This window comes from Camelus dromedarius, chromosome 12 (assembly GCF_036321535.1).
Source record: "Camelus dromedarius isolate mCamDro1 chromosome 12, mCamDro1.pat, whole genome shotgun sequence".
Classification (NCBI taxonomy): Eukaryota; Metazoa; Chordata; class Mammalia; order Artiodactyla; family Camelidae; genus Camelus; species Camelus dromedarius.
The window spans coordinates 44,932,966-44,951,806 of NC_087447.1; the positions used below are offsets into that span (position 1 = coordinate 44,932,966).

At 38.3% G+C, this 18,841-nt stretch overlaps 2 protein-coding genes across 2 annotated transcripts; both read right to left on the reverse strand.

Annotated features, from left to right (window-relative positions):
* Positions 1-657: 657 nt before the first annotated feature.
* On the reverse strand, positions 658-1,647 carry LOC105097994 (olfactory receptor 52E5). The gene is given in 4 exon segments (XM_010990624.3): positions 658-707; positions 710-1,273; positions 1,276-1,309; positions 1,312-1,647. Coding segments are annotated over 4 exon segments (984 nt in total).
* Positions 1,648-13,174: 11,527 nt separating this feature from the next.
* LOC105097995 (olfactory receptor 52E4) lies at positions 13,175-14,104 on the reverse strand. Its single transcript, XM_031460179.1, is given in 3 exon segments — positions 13,175-13,309; positions 13,311-14,047; positions 14,050-14,104. Coding segments are annotated over 3 exon segments (927 nt in total).
* Positions 14,105-18,841: the final 4,737 nt, after the last annotated feature.

The following is an 18,841-nucleotide window of genomic DNA, read 5'->3' on the forward strand; positions in this document are numbered from 1 at the left end:
ACCCCCAAGCACTGGGTTCATCTGAGGCTTGAGACCTCATTTCACACCAGTGACTCTACCCTCAGATTGGATTTAGTTAGCTAAATCTATATACACCAGAAGTAACAACCACATTAGAAATACATTAATTTATTTATTTCCAAATCTTTTAATGTTTTAGAATCTGCAAACATTTTCACTTTTTTCTTTTTTTTTAGTTATTTCATTTGCAGAGATACTGAAACTCAGCAAGGTCTAAGTGACATTCTCAGGTAAACCTTTCAGTTGAAGCCAAAGCCTGAATTACCACTGTATCCTGCTTGGTTTCCATGAAATTAATCATTTTCATAGTTATGAACTTAAGCTTCTGACATGTGAATGAAGAGAATGTCCATGAGAAAGAAAATTATTTAAGGTAGTTACTAGGGGCACAACTTTTTGCAAAGCCTTTCCTCCCTTTAGGGATTTTTTAGTATCAGTACGGTTTAAATATGAGAAGTTTTTTGCTGTACTTTTCCTGTGATCAAAGGTAGAGTGATTATTTTGGACTCTTTGAGCTGTTCCTATGGGGTGTAAAAATTATGACTAATGGGGATAAATTCTGTGTGACTGGCTTGTGTGGGAATGCCAGAGGAGTTTAACAAAAATATTTCCAGTATTTACTTCTGCTTGGACCTGTTATTGCCCTGCTGAGTGATCGTGGAAGACTTTCTTGCGGTTAAATGTCAATAGCTTTTAGGGTTAAGCATCCTAAGTACTCGCTCTCTTATCTGCTTTGTCCTGACCCCATAGATAACAGGGTTAAGGGCAGGGGGAACGACCACGTATAGATTGGCTAGAAGTATGTGGATGTAATGAGGGACGCTGTGGCCAAAGCGGTGTGTCATGAAGGAGAAGAGTGCAGGCAGGTAGAAGGCCAACATGACACAGACATGGGAGCCACATGTGCTGAGTGCCTTCAGCCGGGCATCCCAGGATGGGAGGTGGAAGACTGCTCTGAGGATTTGGACGTAGGAAAATCCGATCACAGAAAGGTCAATGTAGCCCACGGAGAAAGCAATCAAGCCATAGATAACATTGACCCTAATACTAGCACAAGCCAACTTTGCCAAACCCATGTGTTCACAATAGGTGTGAGGGAAAATCCAGACATCACAGAAAGGCAGTCTCAGGATGAGAAATATAAATGGAGTCACAAACACCAAAGTCCTGACTATGATGACTATGCCCAGGATGGCTATCACCTTGTTGGTGAGGGTCATGCTGTACCTCAGGGGGTTGCAGATGACAATTATCGGTCTATGGCCATGACTGTCAGCACCACTGACTCCCCAGGCCAGTGCATATATGGATCATGTACATCTGTGTGATGCAGGCACCAAACACAATCTCCCCGAGATTAAACCAGAAAATGCCCAGCATCTTGGGGATGGTGGCTGTGGACAGGCCAAGATCAGTGCAGGCCAACATGGCCAGGAAGTAAAACATAGGTTGGTGGAGGCTGCGTTCAGTCTGGATCACAAACAGGATGGCAGCGTTCCCCAGGAGGGCTATTAGATACACTGCAAAGAAGGGGAAGCCTATCCACACATGTGCATCTTCTAGCCCCGGAATCCCTATCAGAAGGAAGGAGGAGGGATGGAACTGTGTATTGTTGGGGTGCAGCATACCTGTGGGAATTGGTTATAGACACATTTCTTGCAGTTTTCTTGTTTCCAGTGAGAGACCCTAACCCCTTTCATAGCACGTTGCCTATTTTCTGGAGGAATAGAAAATCCATTCTTTAATTCCATAATATAGCAGAGGAGACCTAGAGAGGAATATGAGGCAGAGTTAAAAGACACTCTCACTTCAAAGTATTTGCCTCACCTACATAGAAAACCATACAAAGTTTTCAAGGTACAGCAGTCCTGCATATGTCTCTCTTCCCTTCAGTTTCTAAGGAAGAACCTTCATATGGCATTAAATTAACAAATATTTATTGTCAATTATATCCGTTAGTCAGGATGTAAAGCCTAAACAAGATGGTGTGGGTGTGTGTATGTGTGTGTGTGTTTGCAAAAATCACAGGACTGGGATTGAGGTAGATGGTTCCGGAGAATGATATGATACATTCTTGAAAAATACACCTGAAAAATTAAGAAAATGGCATGTGGGAGGGAATGCAATAAAGGTGGAGGATTGGCTAGTGGTGTTTGGATCTAAGCTAAGGAATAGGATTAAGAAATCGAGACAAATTGGGAGACTGTTATGTAACTCCAGCAGAACAATAGTCCCTCTTAGAACCTCAAAGTCTTGTAACTTTTCCCATGTAGCTTCAATCACCAAAGTAGTTTTTAGCCCAGATTTAATGACAAACTATCCATAGAGCCTTTCCCAGTTGACTTATTTTATGATTATTTATTCTTTTTATTATTTTAATAGGTTTGTTTATCTTTCTGTATGTTATTTATCACTAGTTACCGGTAGTTCTTAAAGTGTAGTCCCTGGGTCATGGGTATCAGCATCATCTGGTAACTTGCTATAAATGCCAATTACTGGACACTACCCCAGACTCACTAAATCAGAAACTTGGGGGCTAGGATCCAGTAATATGCTAATAAGCCCTCCATCCAGGTGATTCTGATGCTCATTCCAGCTTACAAAAAACACAGCTAGGTATTTACTACTAGGATATAACTTCTTTGAGGTCAAAATCAGTGTCAGATTTATCTTCATGGTTTCACAATATTTTATATAGCGATAGACAGCGATCAGCATTAATTAGCAAATGGAAGTTAAAAGTTTATTGGAAACTATCTTTCCTATTATTGTATATAGGGTCCTAGATAAATACAAACTGAGTTATAGAACTGTGTACAGAAGGATTTTGGAGGAGTTCTCTGAAGAATCATTCCTGTAGAAAAGTTAGAATGTAGAACTAGGTCAAAGGAGGAGCTGGCTCACCATGAGGTTGCATCTGAGGCCTCCACTGATACAATGGGAAGTTCTGGGGCTGGAATGGCCCTTCTGTGTCATCCCAAAATAAGGCAAGGATGCCAGTTATTTGTACTCTCATGGTATCCTGTTATTTACCATGGGCTACCCTGTATGATGGGACAAAATTTTGGATGAGGTTGTTTCTTGGGTCTGAGGACAATTCCAGAGAGCGGTGCAGTTGTGAGCTCCCAGTATCTGATATTCCCAGCAGCTGGGAGATAGGTGCATACATAGGTCCTGAAAACAGATTTGGGAGGTGTGGCACAGGGTATACTACAGATAGCGTTGTGTTTCTACTCTCTCTTGGCTGTATCTTCTCCTTCAGTCTTGGGAAACACCCTCTGCTTACTTACTTGTCTGCATTTGAACTTCATACGTCACTTTGTCTTCTTTCTCTACTTGCAAATATTCTCTGTATTTCTTGTGTTGGGGCAAAACTTTAATTTCTTCCTGGCTATGTCTTGGAATAAAATTCATGTTTACTCTTAGTTAAATAAAAAAGTCTTCTTAGATACATCAGATATAATTTGCATTCCCAAGGCGTGTGCATACACACACACACGCACTCATACACACACACGTATTTTGATATATTGCAGAAAGGCTTACAAATCTTAGTTCACTCCAAACAACTTGCCTTAGAATGCATGTTCTGTTTTTGTTTTTTTCTGAACTGAGATTGAATCTCCTGCAATCTTCACAGCTTCATCTTTCTTGTCGTTGGGAGGCCAGAAATAAGTAAAGATCTTGCATGTGGCATGCAAACCAGGGAATGGTAATCTCTCATTTATTAACATCCTTCTCATCTTCATGACGTGTTCCCCTCTCTCAGCCTTTAAAACACTTCTTCCTTCTGTTTTCCTTCGAATTCTCAGAATGCTCCTTGAACTTTGCTTACTCTTTGTCTTTCTTTATTTTTCCCTTAAGTAGTATTCTGTCCTTACCAGTCTCTACTCAGCCAGTAAGCTCCACAAGGGTGATTCCATTTAATTCTCTGACTATATCATGTTTTTTCCTGGTGATTCTAAAAAATATGTTTCTAGAAGACTTCTCCAATTCTCTCTATATTTCTGGTTGCTTCATAGGGTGTTTCCCCCAGATATAACTGAGGCACATTTTATTTATCCAGCTCTGTATAAGTTGGTCATCTCTGCTCTGAAACCATTTCTCCACCATGTTCCTCACTCCTAGCTGATGATGTTACACACATAGTGCCCCAGGAAAGAACCCTTCGAGACACCCTCAGTGCTTTCCTCTTTCTATATTCCCTTATGCTTCAGATCAGACATTCATCAATTCCTGTCAGTTCTCCATTTAAACACACAAATATCATTGGGTAACCTCTAGATGTTCAGTATTAGCGGTCACGGTACTGGCAAAATCAAATCCAGGTCTTGTTCTCTGAACTATGTAGTCTAATGTGGGAGACCAACACTAATCAAATCGCTTAAATAAATGTAAAATAACAGTTGGACTGCTAGGAAGAGTTACTGTACACTCTGAGCCTATTTAACCCAGTCAGAGTTCACGGGGAATGCCTTCCAAAGAGGTGTTAACTAATATGATAGCTGAAGGATAAGAATTCACTAATAAGTAGAGAGGACACTGAGCAGAGAAAAAATATGTCTGGTTAATAGGAACGAGGTGTGCAAAAGCTGAGTGACGGGAAATTGCATGGTAAATATGGGCGGGGGGTGAAATGCCAGTAGAACTAGGGCTTAGAAAGCAAGCCCAGGGTGGATGGGATGAGATGGAGGTAGGAAAAGATCATGTAAACCCTTGTGGTTAATTTTAAGTTTTCTCTTTATCCAAGAAACAAAAGGGAGAAATGGTAGGATTTTAAGCTGCAGTGTAACTTGATCCAATTTACATTTCAAAAATATAACTCTGGTTGCTGTCAAAAATGTATTAAAGGCAGCAAGTGCATTTGCAGTCAGATCAGTTAGAAGTTTATAGCAGACGTCCAGGGCAAAGATAATGTTATCTTGTACCACACTGCTAGTGTTGGAGATTGATTTGAGCAGGTCAGTTTTGTAGCTGTTTAATAAGGCTAGTCTTCAGAAATAGCTACCAAATCTGCTTTTCTTCCCCTTCTCAACTACTGAGTTAATTAAAACTTCTATAATCTTACCTTAACACATTCTATAATCCATCCCCCTTCACAAATGACCCTCAATAGTTTTCCTTTTGAAAAACATACGACTGATCAATATATAATTAATAAAATGTGACTGAGAAGCAGTGATTCATACTGTAAGCAAAGGGAGCAGAGGGCTCTGTGATGAACTAGGGGAGAGGGACTGAGGGCTTATATGTAGTCTGAGAAGTGCTCTCTTTGCTCCTGCCAGTGACTTAGGGTAGGCAGGAGGGTGGGTGTTACTTCACCTGGTTGGACTTACCATCTTTTTCCTGCAATAAAAGATTAAGTTCATGTATCGAGGTCCTGACATTTTACAGATTGTTACATGTTCTAATAATGACTTCCAATTAGTTGACTCCACCTTCTATATTTTGGATCATCTGTAAACTTATACTACCACCACCCTCTGCCTTCATCTATTATATTATGGAAGTTCTCAGTTAATAATCCTTTAACTCATTTGACAAGTATGTTATAGTGGTTATCATCTGCCAAGTACTGCTCCAAATGTGGGCATGCCACTTAGTCCAAGCCCCCGGTTTCATAGAGCTTAAAGTCTGGTAATGCCAGTATTTTGCTTCTTGGCCTCATATAAGGTTTCTACTTAGTTACCCTGACATTTTAAAACAGTCATTGTAGGGAAATGTTCTAAAAAGTGCTTTGGTATTTTAAATATATTATGGTTTCAGAATGCTCCTGGTCAATTTAAGCTTATTTTCATTGGCAGAAATTATTGTCTGTCTAGGTCACTGCCTGTGTGGCAACCATTAATTACCCTAACTGTGACCCCTAGTGATGCAGTCAGCTCCCCCTTTTGTGTGCTTCATATTTTCTTTGGTTTAATAAGCCCTTTCATGTGTATTTTTAAAGTGTATCTTCACTATAACTCTCTAATGCTCTTTTTTCTCTCCCTTTCTGAACCTCTCTTTTCCCTTTCAGACACTCAATTCCCTGGGGAAACTGTGGTGAGCTTCTCCCAGGGACTGCTTTCCATCTTTTGCAACAGAATCAAATAACCGCTTTGCCCAGCTTTCCAGGCCTCCCATCTCTCAACCCTTCTGTGCTCCATTTTCAGATATGCTGTAACCTCTCACTAAGATGACTGTGCTCAGTGTAAGAGGTTCTCTTCTGAGATGACAAAACAAAAGGATGCAGGAAAGGAAGGACTTCATTTGTGCCAGCTAATGAGAGTTACCATTGTTTTTCCCCCTTGTGTTTGCATATAACATGCTTTGTTCGTATGTTTGTATCTATATATACAACCCAGGTTTGTTGATATCAGATTGTATATTTAGCACTGTGAGTGTTTTCGCTGTGTGCTTTTGTGTTAGTGGCTGATGTGCAGCTGCAGATTCAGGTTCTCAACACAACTCCTTTCTCTCTTTCTGGCTGCATTGCTTTCAAGTGGCCTTGTCGACAGAGACTTTGGCTGAGTTGCTGGAACTCCATCATGCCACCAATCACTTTCGCTACTGTCATTGTGATCCCTCTTCCAGCATAACCAGAAACTGACTCACCTACCTCTGGCCAGCATCTGAGAAATCATTTGCAAAGAACTGGATACCACAGACTGCAACCTGCATGTGACTGAGTTCCCAATAGCCAGGGCCAAGGAGTTACATAAGAACTCTAGCCCCCTGGGAAGGGCCTCCCCACTGTGGGTTGTGTCCTTGGACCTGTAGTATGGGACAAAAAATTTCCATATCTCTAAGGATAAAGTTGTATACTTTCTGGTCAGAGATACCTTCTGGTAATGGATGATCTGCAATCTGCATCATCCAGCAAGTATCCCCCAGAACAGGTCCCAGGAGTTTAGTCAATCAGAGGCATAGTGTCTTTAAATCTCACTTTGGTACCAGGTGAAGAGTTACTTTTGGCAGACAGGTAGGAGAGGTGCGAAAAGAGCACTCTAGGAAAAAACAGAATTTCTCAAACTCAGTTCAGAAATATATGCACATTTAATAAATGGCAGAGCCAGAATTCTTACATAAGTTCCCAAACCCTGAGCTCTGTTTTAAGAATTACACTAAATGATTTTTGTAAGAATATAGAACCTCTAACACTAGTTATATTAATTAATAAAAACACAAATATAAATATATATATATTTATATAAGGGGAATGCAGCTTATCATGCATATTAAAAACATGATTTTTTGTCCATCTCTTCTGTGACTTTCGTCAATTTAATTTTTCATTCTAACCTTGGCCTTCTCCTGGGGAAATGGGAAAAAATCGTATTGACTTACAGGATTATTGTAATGATAATAATAGGATAATGCCTAGAAGGTGCTCAGTAATTGTTTATTAGGAGTTAATTGATAAATAAACACTGGCTGTTATAATTATTTATGGCAATATCTCTGGAGTCAACATTTTGGAGTCAGAAAACTTATATTCAGATCCCTTTTCTGCAGTGCAATAGCTGAGAGATGTTGCAAGCATTTCTTACCTTACTGAGCCTCATGTTCCCCCACATAGATTCACAAGGGTGATGAAAAATGACAATTCACAAGTCACATGGCTTATCTCTGAATTAAGTGAGGTAATGCGTTTGAGTAGAACAGCAGTGTTCAACGGTAGATCTGAGTTATTATTAAAATAGACATTATCTTTATTACTTATTTGAAATAGATGCTTTAAATGTGAAATTTGAATAGAACAGCTACAGTTACTTTTTAGTTCACTAGATTGTTCTTAGAGGACTCATTTAAGAAATGCATTTAGCTTGACCGCTAGATGTCAGTAATACTCATATGACAAACAAACATTCCTTGATTCAACCTACATTTACTAAGCTCCTGCTATGAGTTAGACAACATATGATTTAGGTGCTCAATAAATGTAAGCTAAATCAATAAAAGTTTGCTGGAAAAATTTAGCGTTTGTATGCAATGGTCAAATCAACTACCTTTCTTGAGCAGATAACAAAAGATCTCATGTGAGGTATCAGGTAACTGCGATTTTTCAAGATATTTTACATATATCTTTACTTATATAGCTCCAAAGTCAATAACCATCTTCTCTTTGGAAAGTTTTGATTTATTTTATGATCAAAGTATAAAGGATAAAAATTTAGTGACTCTTCTTGATCATTTATGATATTCTCTGCAAAATGTGTTACAACTGGCTATACGTTTTCATATCAATGTTTTTGAATTTCAATGCTAGTTAAAGATGTAGAAAGCTCAATGTTTTCTTCAATACCCATGAATCTTATAAAATATGTAAGAGAATACTCCCGGCATATCAAGTTTTTCTTTATCTCTCTTTGGGCCTTAGGGAAAGAGTAATATAAAATTTATGTGAACAGTTAGGAATACAAACATAGAAAATGCATGGCAATTACATGGTTATTTCATTCCTTCTTTTTTTTTTAAATTTAATACGCAAGGTAAACATGGTAGATTTGATTTCAAAGTGTATTAGTAACATGATTTTTAAAAATCAGCATTATTTTGTGTAACTCATGAGTTGTCTAAAAGGATAAAAAGAAATTCAAATCTCTTCAAAGGGAACTCTGAGAACAAAAAGAGAGACAGTATCAAATATCACAGGTACAATCCTGAGAAAAATGATATAGAATAGTAATTAAGAGGGGGATATATAAAAATACCTGCCTTTAAGTTTTTGTTCAGAATTTTTTCCAGCTCTTCATTTATGTGGGCCAGTGTGCTGGATTTCTTCTCTTTATTTCTCCAGGACCATTCTATACTCTACCCTGGAGGAATCACACGTATGTACTGCACTGGTAGCATCCTTTGCACCTTGGCATCTGGTTGGGTTCAGAAAATAGAAAGCAGCAGCAAGAGAGTGAGTGGGAAGGGAGGAAGGTCAGGGTATTTATTCTGGTTTGCACATCCTCTCTCCTTGCAAGGTGACCTGAAGGTCATCATGGGCTGGGCAAGTCCCTCAAAATAAATCCCAACTCCTGCCAGGTAGATTTCTACACAATGTCTCTGAGTCTCAAGGTTCCAGGAACCACTTTTCTTCAGGCCAAGGAGTTGTAAATATTTGTCATGTCTGCTATACCTGCTGTTTCTTGTGGTTTTCCTACGCTGTGCCTATAGTTTGCCATAGAATAAGGGCTCCGGCTTGAGTTTGTAAATATTTTTTTCCAGAACTCTGATTAACACAACCAATAAGCTAGCTGCCTTATTTTTCACTGCAGACTTATCTATTTAAACTTACTTTTACTTTATGTAATAAAATACCATGCATAATATATAATATATGCATATATATATTTTATGGGTCTTACTTTTAACATAAGCAGTTTTATCTTTGAGCTCCAATTTCTCAAAGGCTTTTGAAATACACTCTAATATTGTATCAAAGTAACTAAGTTTGTAGTTACTGGAAAAGACTAATACACACTTCACAAATGAAGGTTTAAAAATGGCCAATAAGTGCTGAAAGTACAATTAATGTTTCTAGTCATCAGGGAAATGAAAACCAAATCTACAATAAGATACTGATTCTCACTAGAGTAGCTAAAATTCAGAAGACAGTACCCCTCCCCAATAATGGTGAGAATGTGGAATGCTTGGGACTCTCATACTTGTTGATAGGAATGTAAAATCATGAAACCACTTTGGAAGGCTGTTGATAATTTTTTCCGAAATTTCCAGGTTAGCATCTGAAAACTGGAAGTTTCTGAAAGCACCTGGAATTTTCCAAGTTTTTTTCCCTTAGGCCAGGATAATATCAACACTCTGACTAAATATTATGAATTATGGATAGATAAACCAAATGAGTGGATCACCATTGGAACAGATTTGAGGAAATACTGTATCGGGATTAAATGTTGTGAAAGTCTTCTTCTTTAAGTCAGACTGAGTTTTGTCTGCTCCAATATGCTGGTGAATAATACAAAATTTGATAGAAACAGCACTGATATTTGCTGAGCTAGACTGGTTTCTGTACTCTGTAAAGTACTCTGGGATGCATAAATGGTTCCCCTAGAGAAGGAGTATCTGGGAAAGTAAGAGAGGCTTATGGGAAATGGCATTGTTTTGGAACATTTAATCCAATAGAATATAATTAAATCTGGAGTTACCTTATTTTTCTCGTCACCATTTCCTCAATTATTTTTATGTTTTGTATTTTTTTCCTCTTATCATATCATATACGCTTGCTATTAAGCCTGTGTATAAATGTACTTAATATTCAGACACTAGCAAATTCATGCCATATATGACACAAACACAAGAATGTGTGCTCAGATACACTAGCTTTGTGCACAAATCAATAGTAAAACTGCGCACATATTATTCCCATAACATTGGGATCTTGCTCCAGGTCCAGGGCAGTATTACTTTGACACAGATCACAAGAAGGAAATGGGAAGTTAGAAATCGGGCACACCGAGGCTGAATGTACAAATGTATGCAGGACCTGCCCTATCTCTGTATGTGGTGCCCCAGGCAGATATTTTTTCTGGGGTCTCTCAATATACAAACAATTTGACTAAAAATGTATTACAAAATTCATGGACCTATGTGATATATAGTAATTTGTCAATGAAGATTTAACTGAGAGGAGAATTAATTATATTTTTGGTTAGTATGCAGTCAGTACTCATAAAGATTCTTTGTAGTTTCCAGGTACTTTCTTTTTTCTGTTCAGTTCGATGAACTATCTACTCATCTTTTTAACTTGTGAAAACAGGTGGGATGACCACTCTGGGTAGCAGTGCTAAGGTGACGAAGGAAATAAGGTATCTGTCACTCCCACTGCCCGCTTTGGGTGCTGTAGCTAGGAGGCAGCATGAGAGTTTGAACATAAATGGCTGAGAGTCAGTGAACAGCTCTAACACATAGCTCAAGCCCAAAGTTCAGTAGGGGACCATTAGTAAACCAGAACCCTAAGTTCACCCTTTTTCTGAGATGAGTAATGCGTAAGAGTCACCTCCAGTCAGCATGTCAGTGTGCTTCTGGTGGTTTCACTGCATCTGATTTCTTGGAAGAAAATCTATGCTATCTAGAAAGTCTTATCTGCTTATCAAACTGCTTTGTTGAAATGAGGTCCCAGCCATGAGATCCTTAAGACAACCCTATAGACATGGGTCACAGAGCTCCTTAGGGCAAATGGCTGGCTCCACAAGGTAGTGGGTATTGGAAAAAGAGAAATCTTAGAGTCCTCTGAAGAGGAGAATTGAGGATTGGGCCCACATGTCTTTGTTCCAGGTTCAGGGCAACCTGCACAGTGTTGTTTTCCCCATCTGACCGCAAGCACCAGAAATGGACTTAGAAAGTTTTGATATGTGCCAAAGGCCATTTCATATCATTGACAGTAGAAAACATTGTCTTTATTTAGTCTGCTTATATATGGTGCAGATGGGGATGACCAGGGAGTTGGTCACTTCTCACCACTAGGAATTTATGGATCATAGTGAGGAATAGATACCATTTTAGTCACTCTTTGCTACTATTCTGCTTGCACCTGCAGTCAGGGTTTCTGTAGTCGTCTTTTTCTCCTTACCAACACCAATTCTACTTGTTCTGTCTCCCGCTTTCCTAGCTATCTCTACGTGGAGCTAATGGTGGCTCTTCACTTATACACATAAAATATTTTCTATCCAAAAAGAATTAAGAGTTTGTGGTTAAAAGGATTTATCTGAGTGATTTCTTGTTACAGCGAAATGATGCTAAATACAGGTACATTTTATGCACACAAATTCCTGCCTTTCTTTGAATCTTGTTTTTTTTTTTTTAATTTGTAAAATGCAGGGGGTAAGTTAGATCTTTCCATCTTTAAAAGTCTAGGTTCCCATAAAATTTTAAGGGCATGAGACAGAGGTCTAAAAAAACAAAACCAAAAACAATTTATAACTCTTGCAGACAGGCTTAAGGAAGTTCTGTAAGTTGTTACAGGATGCGAGAATTGTGCTTAGCCAGTGTTAAATTTTAGAGCAAGAGTTGCCAGATTTATAGAAATTGCAACAGATTTTGTTGCTTTCCTTGCCTTATTGGCTGTATCTCTCCTGATTTCCTGATACCTTACTCTGGTATGTTTGGAGCACTTTGTTTACTGTCATCCTACCTAGAGAGGGTTTCTAAAACATAGGATATGATGGAGACTTCTCCAGATTTCTACTCAAGAGTGCCCTGGTCAGTCACAAATTTCAATTCAGTGCTCCTTTCACCTAGTTTAACTAAACCGCATTTTCCAGCTATATCTAGAGTTTGGAAATGAGACTATATATGTGAAATCTACCAGACTGATAAATTATAGTGAGATTATTCTGAGCTTGATATCAAGACTGGTCTTATTCTTAAACCATAGAATGATCATGATTCTTTTTCTAAGTTTTCTGAAGTCCATATATTTGAAAGTAAATGGTGTAGCAAACAAGGAATATTTTAAATAGATCTCAATTAGAATTAGACACAGGACACACAATTATTCAAATCTAAAATGACTTTGCTTCAAAGGGGAAAACGATATCATGTATTCTTAATGCTCACAGTGTAGATTCTCATATTCTTCATTTCACAAAAGCTTGGTTTATTGGAGAAAGAGCAAGAAAGAGAGAAAAGAAAAGAATCATAAAGACAAAAAGAAACAAAGTGACAAGACTGACAGATCATTAAAATGAAAAATGAGTTCGTGATTCTAGAGAAGGGAGACAAAATTTGAGGATGACTATAAGGAATATAGTTATACGGAACAGGATATTCTAATTCAGACATCTCTACTAACCCATGGCTTGAACTTTATTTTCTTGATTTCTAAAATGAGGTCAGTGTTACAAAGGTTCTAAACTTACCTAAAGAGAAGACATGGAGAAATGGGGGAGTTCTTGCCCTTTTCCCCCAACCATTCCACTCCAAAACCACTGCTGCCTCCAGTATACCTTTATTTTCTTTTAGTCCTTTTCCTTTGTCCAGTTACATGGGGTAGGTGAGCAGAGTGGGCAGAAATAATAGCTTTGCTTAATCTGTTAATCCTAACCCATTTCAAACAAAAATGAAAAATCTGACAAGTACTATCTACACAACAAAAGACTTGAGAGTTCAGATTATTAAAATTTGAGTAGTATGTGGATATGTTCCCAGTCATTTCACAGAATTATTATTTTTGTACAAATATCTTTATAACCTGCTCTCGTATTTGCTTGGTCCTGACTCCACAGATGACTGGGTTAAGGGCAGGTGGGACAACCATGTATAGATTAGCGAAAAGAATGTGGATATATCGGGGAATGTTAACGACCAAAGCGGTGTGTCATGAAAGAAAAAAGGGCTGGTGTGTAAAAGCACAGCATGACACAGACATGAGAACCACAAGTACTGAGAGCCTTCAGTCAGGCATCCTGAGAGGGAAGACAGAAAACAGCTTGGAGGATCAGCACGAAAGAAGAGGCAATTAGAATCACATCTACAATGATATTAGATATCACCATGAGCCCATAGATAACGTTGACCTTGATGGGTGCACAGGCCAAGTGGGCAAGACTCATGTGCTTACAGTATGTATGAGGAATGATGTAATGCCCACAGAAGGGCAGGCTCAGAATGAGAAACACAAATGGAGTCACAAGAATTAAATTTCTTCCAACAACAGAGGCTAAAATGCTGATGGTTTTATTGGTGAGGATCATGGTGTACTGGAGAGGGTTGCAGATGGCAACAAAGCAGTCATAAGCCATGGCCACCAGTAGAACAGTCTCCATGCCTGTAAACATGTGGGTAAAGAACATCTGAGCCAAGCAGCCCCCAAAGCTGATCTCTTGGAGGTTGAACCAGAAGATGCCTAGCATTTTGGGGATGGTGGAGGTGGACAGGCCCAGATCAATCATAGACAACATGACCAGGAAGTAGAACATGGGCTGGTGGAGACGATGTTCAGTCCTGATCACGTAGAGAATGTTGATGTTCCCCACCAGGGCAACCAGATACACAATACAGAATGGAAAAGCAATCCAGATATGCACAGTTTCCAGTACTGTATTCCTAGCAGGTGAAAGAAGGGTGGATGGAACTGGGTGTCATTGATAGACATTCTCCTGGAGGTGTCATTGAATTCCTATTAAGAAGTAGGATCTTAACTCTTTCTTATCAGAGTCCTAGAAATCAGTACACTGGAGGTAATGGTAGTAGTTAATTTAGAAATATTAGAGAGTCTCCTCTTTCCAGAAAGTAATTGAGCAACTTTCTCAACACAAGTTATTGTTCTGAGATTCATCACAAGCAATACTGTTTGTGGCTTTTATTTTGTGTAATGTGAGATCTTTGAAGAACTGTCAATTTTCACAAAGGAGTATATACTTAACATTTTATCTCATTCCCTTCCATCCCTTTTCCAAGTGGCTCTTTAGTTAATTTTTTTTTTTTTTTTTGAAATTTACAATGCCCAATGGTTCTCAAAGTGTGCTCTGGTTTTAAAGAGTCCTAAGTCAAAATGAGAACTGCTGATTTATACCACTGTTTGTGTTTTGATATAAATGTAGGGATTTGCCTCATGGATCTGGTGCAGTCACTAGGTAAAAGGGAACTTAAACAGATAGTCTCAGAATTTTCCTTATTCTATTTATACTAAAACACCATTGCTATTTTTGAGGCTTGCTAATCTTATGGAAAGGCATGGTTTCCAATCCCATACCTCCAGGCTCCTGTGTATTCTGTGATTCCCCTGAAGTTCTTACAGTAAATTGCCTTTTGCTTATCAGCTAAATCATGTTCATCATCCTTACAACTTATAAAATTACTAATTAACATGCAAAATTACACCCCTATCCTGAAATGATGCCTAGCTTCAGGTAGAAATAGATCAAATATCTAGCAATTTTAAGTGGCGCTAAAATTAAAGTGTAGTAAATGAATCTTCCCTGATCCCTTAAAGTAATAAAGAAGAAAAATTTTTTTCTGTTAGCTTTTGGTGTCCTCTAGGACATTGTACAGTTTTGCAGCATCTAATATAACATGCCTTTATTTATCTATCTATTCTCTACCAACAGAAATGCTGCTACTGGGGGTAAAGAACCAGGGGATATGCCTTTTAATATCCTTAACATTGCCATATGAAGATATGGTTCCCAGTTTTTAAGAATTTAGCTGTTGAACAGAGCCATAATTTGTATATGTGAATGTTTTAAGTATTTTCATGTGTGTGTGAGAGTGTGTGTGAGAGTGTGTGTGTGTGTGTGTGTGTGTGAGAGAGAGAGAGAGAGAGAAAGAAATTCTGCATGTCACTCATTGACATATCACTGTTTTCTCACCTGCAGTTGTCTGCTCCAATCCCATATCCTCTGTTGTGTTCTTTTGTGGATAGAATGGAGAATAGTACTTTGGATAACTTTTCAGTAAAGTGGAGGCTACTTACCCCTTCTCTCCTCATTTACCTCTTTTCCTCCTCTCTGTAGTATTTCATTTCCTCTGTCTGTGTATCCTTACCTTTCTAATATTTTCTCTCCCAGTCCTAACTTTGAACAATATCACAGTATAAGCCTTTTTGCTAAAGATGGTGATTGGAGCCCCTTCAAGCCCCTGGGACACAAGTCTGTTCTGTCACATGGAAGAAAACTTTATAGTGAGTGAGGGCTTTTCTAAGTCTAGGCATATCCCAGAATCCCTGAGCTTAGCCTTCAAAATCCTCTGGGCATAAACATGGGGTCATGGGTCATTAAATCCATCTAACTCTGTTCTTCTCTACTACATCTGCAGAGAAACATCACCACATCAAATATACCTCCTTAGCTCAAGGGAGAGGATGTCTCATGAGCCACTAGGAAGGAAAATATTAAAGAGTGAGAGGAGTCTTTAATATATAGGAGATAATATTGACTTTGCTCCCTTCAGAAGGCTTGAAAGTATTTAGGTTTATTTTAGACCATTAAGTCTTCAAAGTGTGACTTCTTAACTATCCTTAGCAACTCTTCTACTGTTTTTAATATAAATATGTGCATCCTGATGCAGTATGGCATTGTTACAAATGTGGCTTCTAAAGATGAAGAAGATCCTTGAAACAGACACATTATAATCTGTGGCACCAACTCTGTTTTTTGGCAGTGTTCATACCTGTAGATAATAGTATCAAGTTTCTTCCAACCCAGTAAGACTCTCCTTCCCAGATCATAACTAGTGGTAAACAGATAAATATTTGGAGAGGGGTTTTCCTGTGTTTCAGCTCTTTGGGAAGAGGGTGAAAGAAACTCCACAATCTCCCTCCTGAGAAAACAGAATCCAATTAGACCTCAAAGTCTAATTTTTCATAGTCTTCTCTCCTGCATGATTATGGAGTTGACCTGAGAGTACCAGGACATGTCATAGGACGTGGCTTTCCTGAGTGCAAAGAGAAAAATACTGAGGGAAAATTGAATACATTAGACAATAAGTTTTTATTTTTTATCTTCTAAGTTCAGAAAATTTTGAGTTATTATGATAGTGGTGATAATGTTGTCTGTGGTCCAAAAGAGATTCTGGTTATATCTACTATGTTCTTGTTTTCATTACTTCTCTTTTTGATCAGCAAGAAGCTTACACCCTATTCTCCCATCACTTTCTCATGGTATCCATCCTTACCACTGTATCAACATTTACCTTCCCAAATCAAGTCTGACTCTGTCCAATCTCTTGTTAAATAAAATTCCTTCCTCTGACTTCCATTTCTTCATTGTATTCTATAGACTTTATATAATAAAGCACAAACACCCATTGTTGCCAAGTCCTTCAGTCAATAACTAATCAATACTTTAAATTTTAATTCTACTCCATGACCCTTCACATTGCACTGTTTTTGGTGATCCAGAGTCCTTCTTATGAAACCATTCATTTCTACTTTTTTCAGCTCTTCCCCATTTACCATGTCTTCTATGATAGTTTTCTTTACAAAACAAATGTGATCTCTCTGTCTCCTATATCAGTTTGTGCTGCTAGTATAACATGTACATTTTTTTCCCCTTTGGCTTAGTGTCTCCTACCTTTCCCATTTTTCCTAATATTTTATTGTGATAGAATACATGTTACATAAAATTTACTGTCTTAACCATTTTTAAGTACAGTTCAGTAGTACTAAGTACATTCATGTTGTTGAACAACCATAAACACTATCCATATCCAGAAAATTTTCACTTTGGTAAAACAAACTCTGTACCCATTAAACAATAACTCCCAGTGACCCACTACCCCCATTTCCTGACAACTACCATTCACTTTTTATTTTTTTAGAGCCCCTTTTCTCCTATGCCCCAGCATGTGGTAACCATCGCTCTACTCTCTATTACTGTAAGTTTGGCTTTAAAAAGAAAAAAAGATCTCACATAAAACCAAAATCATGCAATATTTGTCTATGTGATTGGCTTATTTCATTTAGCATAATGTCTTCAGTTCTATCCATGTTGTTGCAATGGCAGAATTTCCTTCTTTTTTAAGGCTGCATAATATTCCATTGTACATATAAACCACATTTAAAAAATTTCTTGAATTTTTCACTTCAGTCATTATATTCTTCAGCTCCAGTACTTCTGTTTAGTTCATTTCTTATAGTATCTATTTCTTTGTTAGACTTTTCATTTTGCTTATGTATTGTTTTCCTGATTGCATGAGGGTGTATGATTTCTCTTGTAGTGTATTGAGCTTCTTTATGATCATTATTTTGATTTTTTTTTTGTTAAACAGTTCGTAGATCTCAGTTTCTTTAGGAACAGTTATTGGAGTTTTATTATTTGCCTTTGTTGGTGTTGTGTCTGATTCTTTGTGATTTATGTAGCCTTGAGTTGGTATGTGCATTTCAAAGAACAGACATACCTTCCAAGGTTTAGACTGGTTTTGGCAGGTAGCATTCTTGTTCTGCCAGGACCATGGACTCATGGGACTACCCCTGAGATCATGGTTGAGTAGAACTGGAGCTGGGTCTTATGGCTATTATCTGGTCAATAGTCAGGTCTGCAGTTGACAGGACTGTTACCAGGGTTGCAAATGGATATGACTTCCACTGGGTCCCTGAAAGTCCTCCCATTGGGTCACTGGGCTGGTGTCTATTTGGGCAGAACCGCATCTGATCTTTGGTAGAGTGGGACTAAAATCAGGTCATGGGACCGCTTCAGGGTCATGATTAAGTATGAGGCTGGCTTGTCTATTACAGAGAGCATAGATGGGTTTGGCTCTTCCTGGGACCCTTAGCAGAAGTAGCTAGTGTTAGAACTGTTTCTCTCTTCTCCTTCTGCAAAAGTTATTCTTCTTAATGTTGTCCCTAGGTCCTTTAACGTATCCTCACTTTTTAAAAAGGAGATAAGTAATTGACCAGAAAAAAGAGTTCAAAATAAGGCTCATAAACATGCTTACTGAACTTGGGAGCTAAATGAATAAATACAGTGAGATCTTTAACAAAGATATGGAAAACATAAGACAATACCAGATAAAAGTCACATAGCAGAATACAATAACTAGACTAGGAAATACACTAGTGAGGTTCAACTGCAGACTAGATGAAACAGAAGAACAGATCGAGAGCAGGAAGATGAAACACTGGAACTCACTTAGAGCAGCAAAAAGGAAAAGTAATTTTTAAAAAATGAAGATACCTTAAGGGACTTAAGAGTCTTTTTGTCTTGTTTTTTCATCTGGAACATATTCCTCTGTATCCTCATTTTACCCCTTTGTGTTTGTTTCTATGTGTTAGGTGAAACAGCTACCTCTCCCAGTCTTGACACAGTGGCCTTGGGACCCAAAAGTGCAACCTGGCTTGGCCATCAGAGCCAGACATTCACGGGATGTTCCCTGTGTGACTACATGTGTGGGT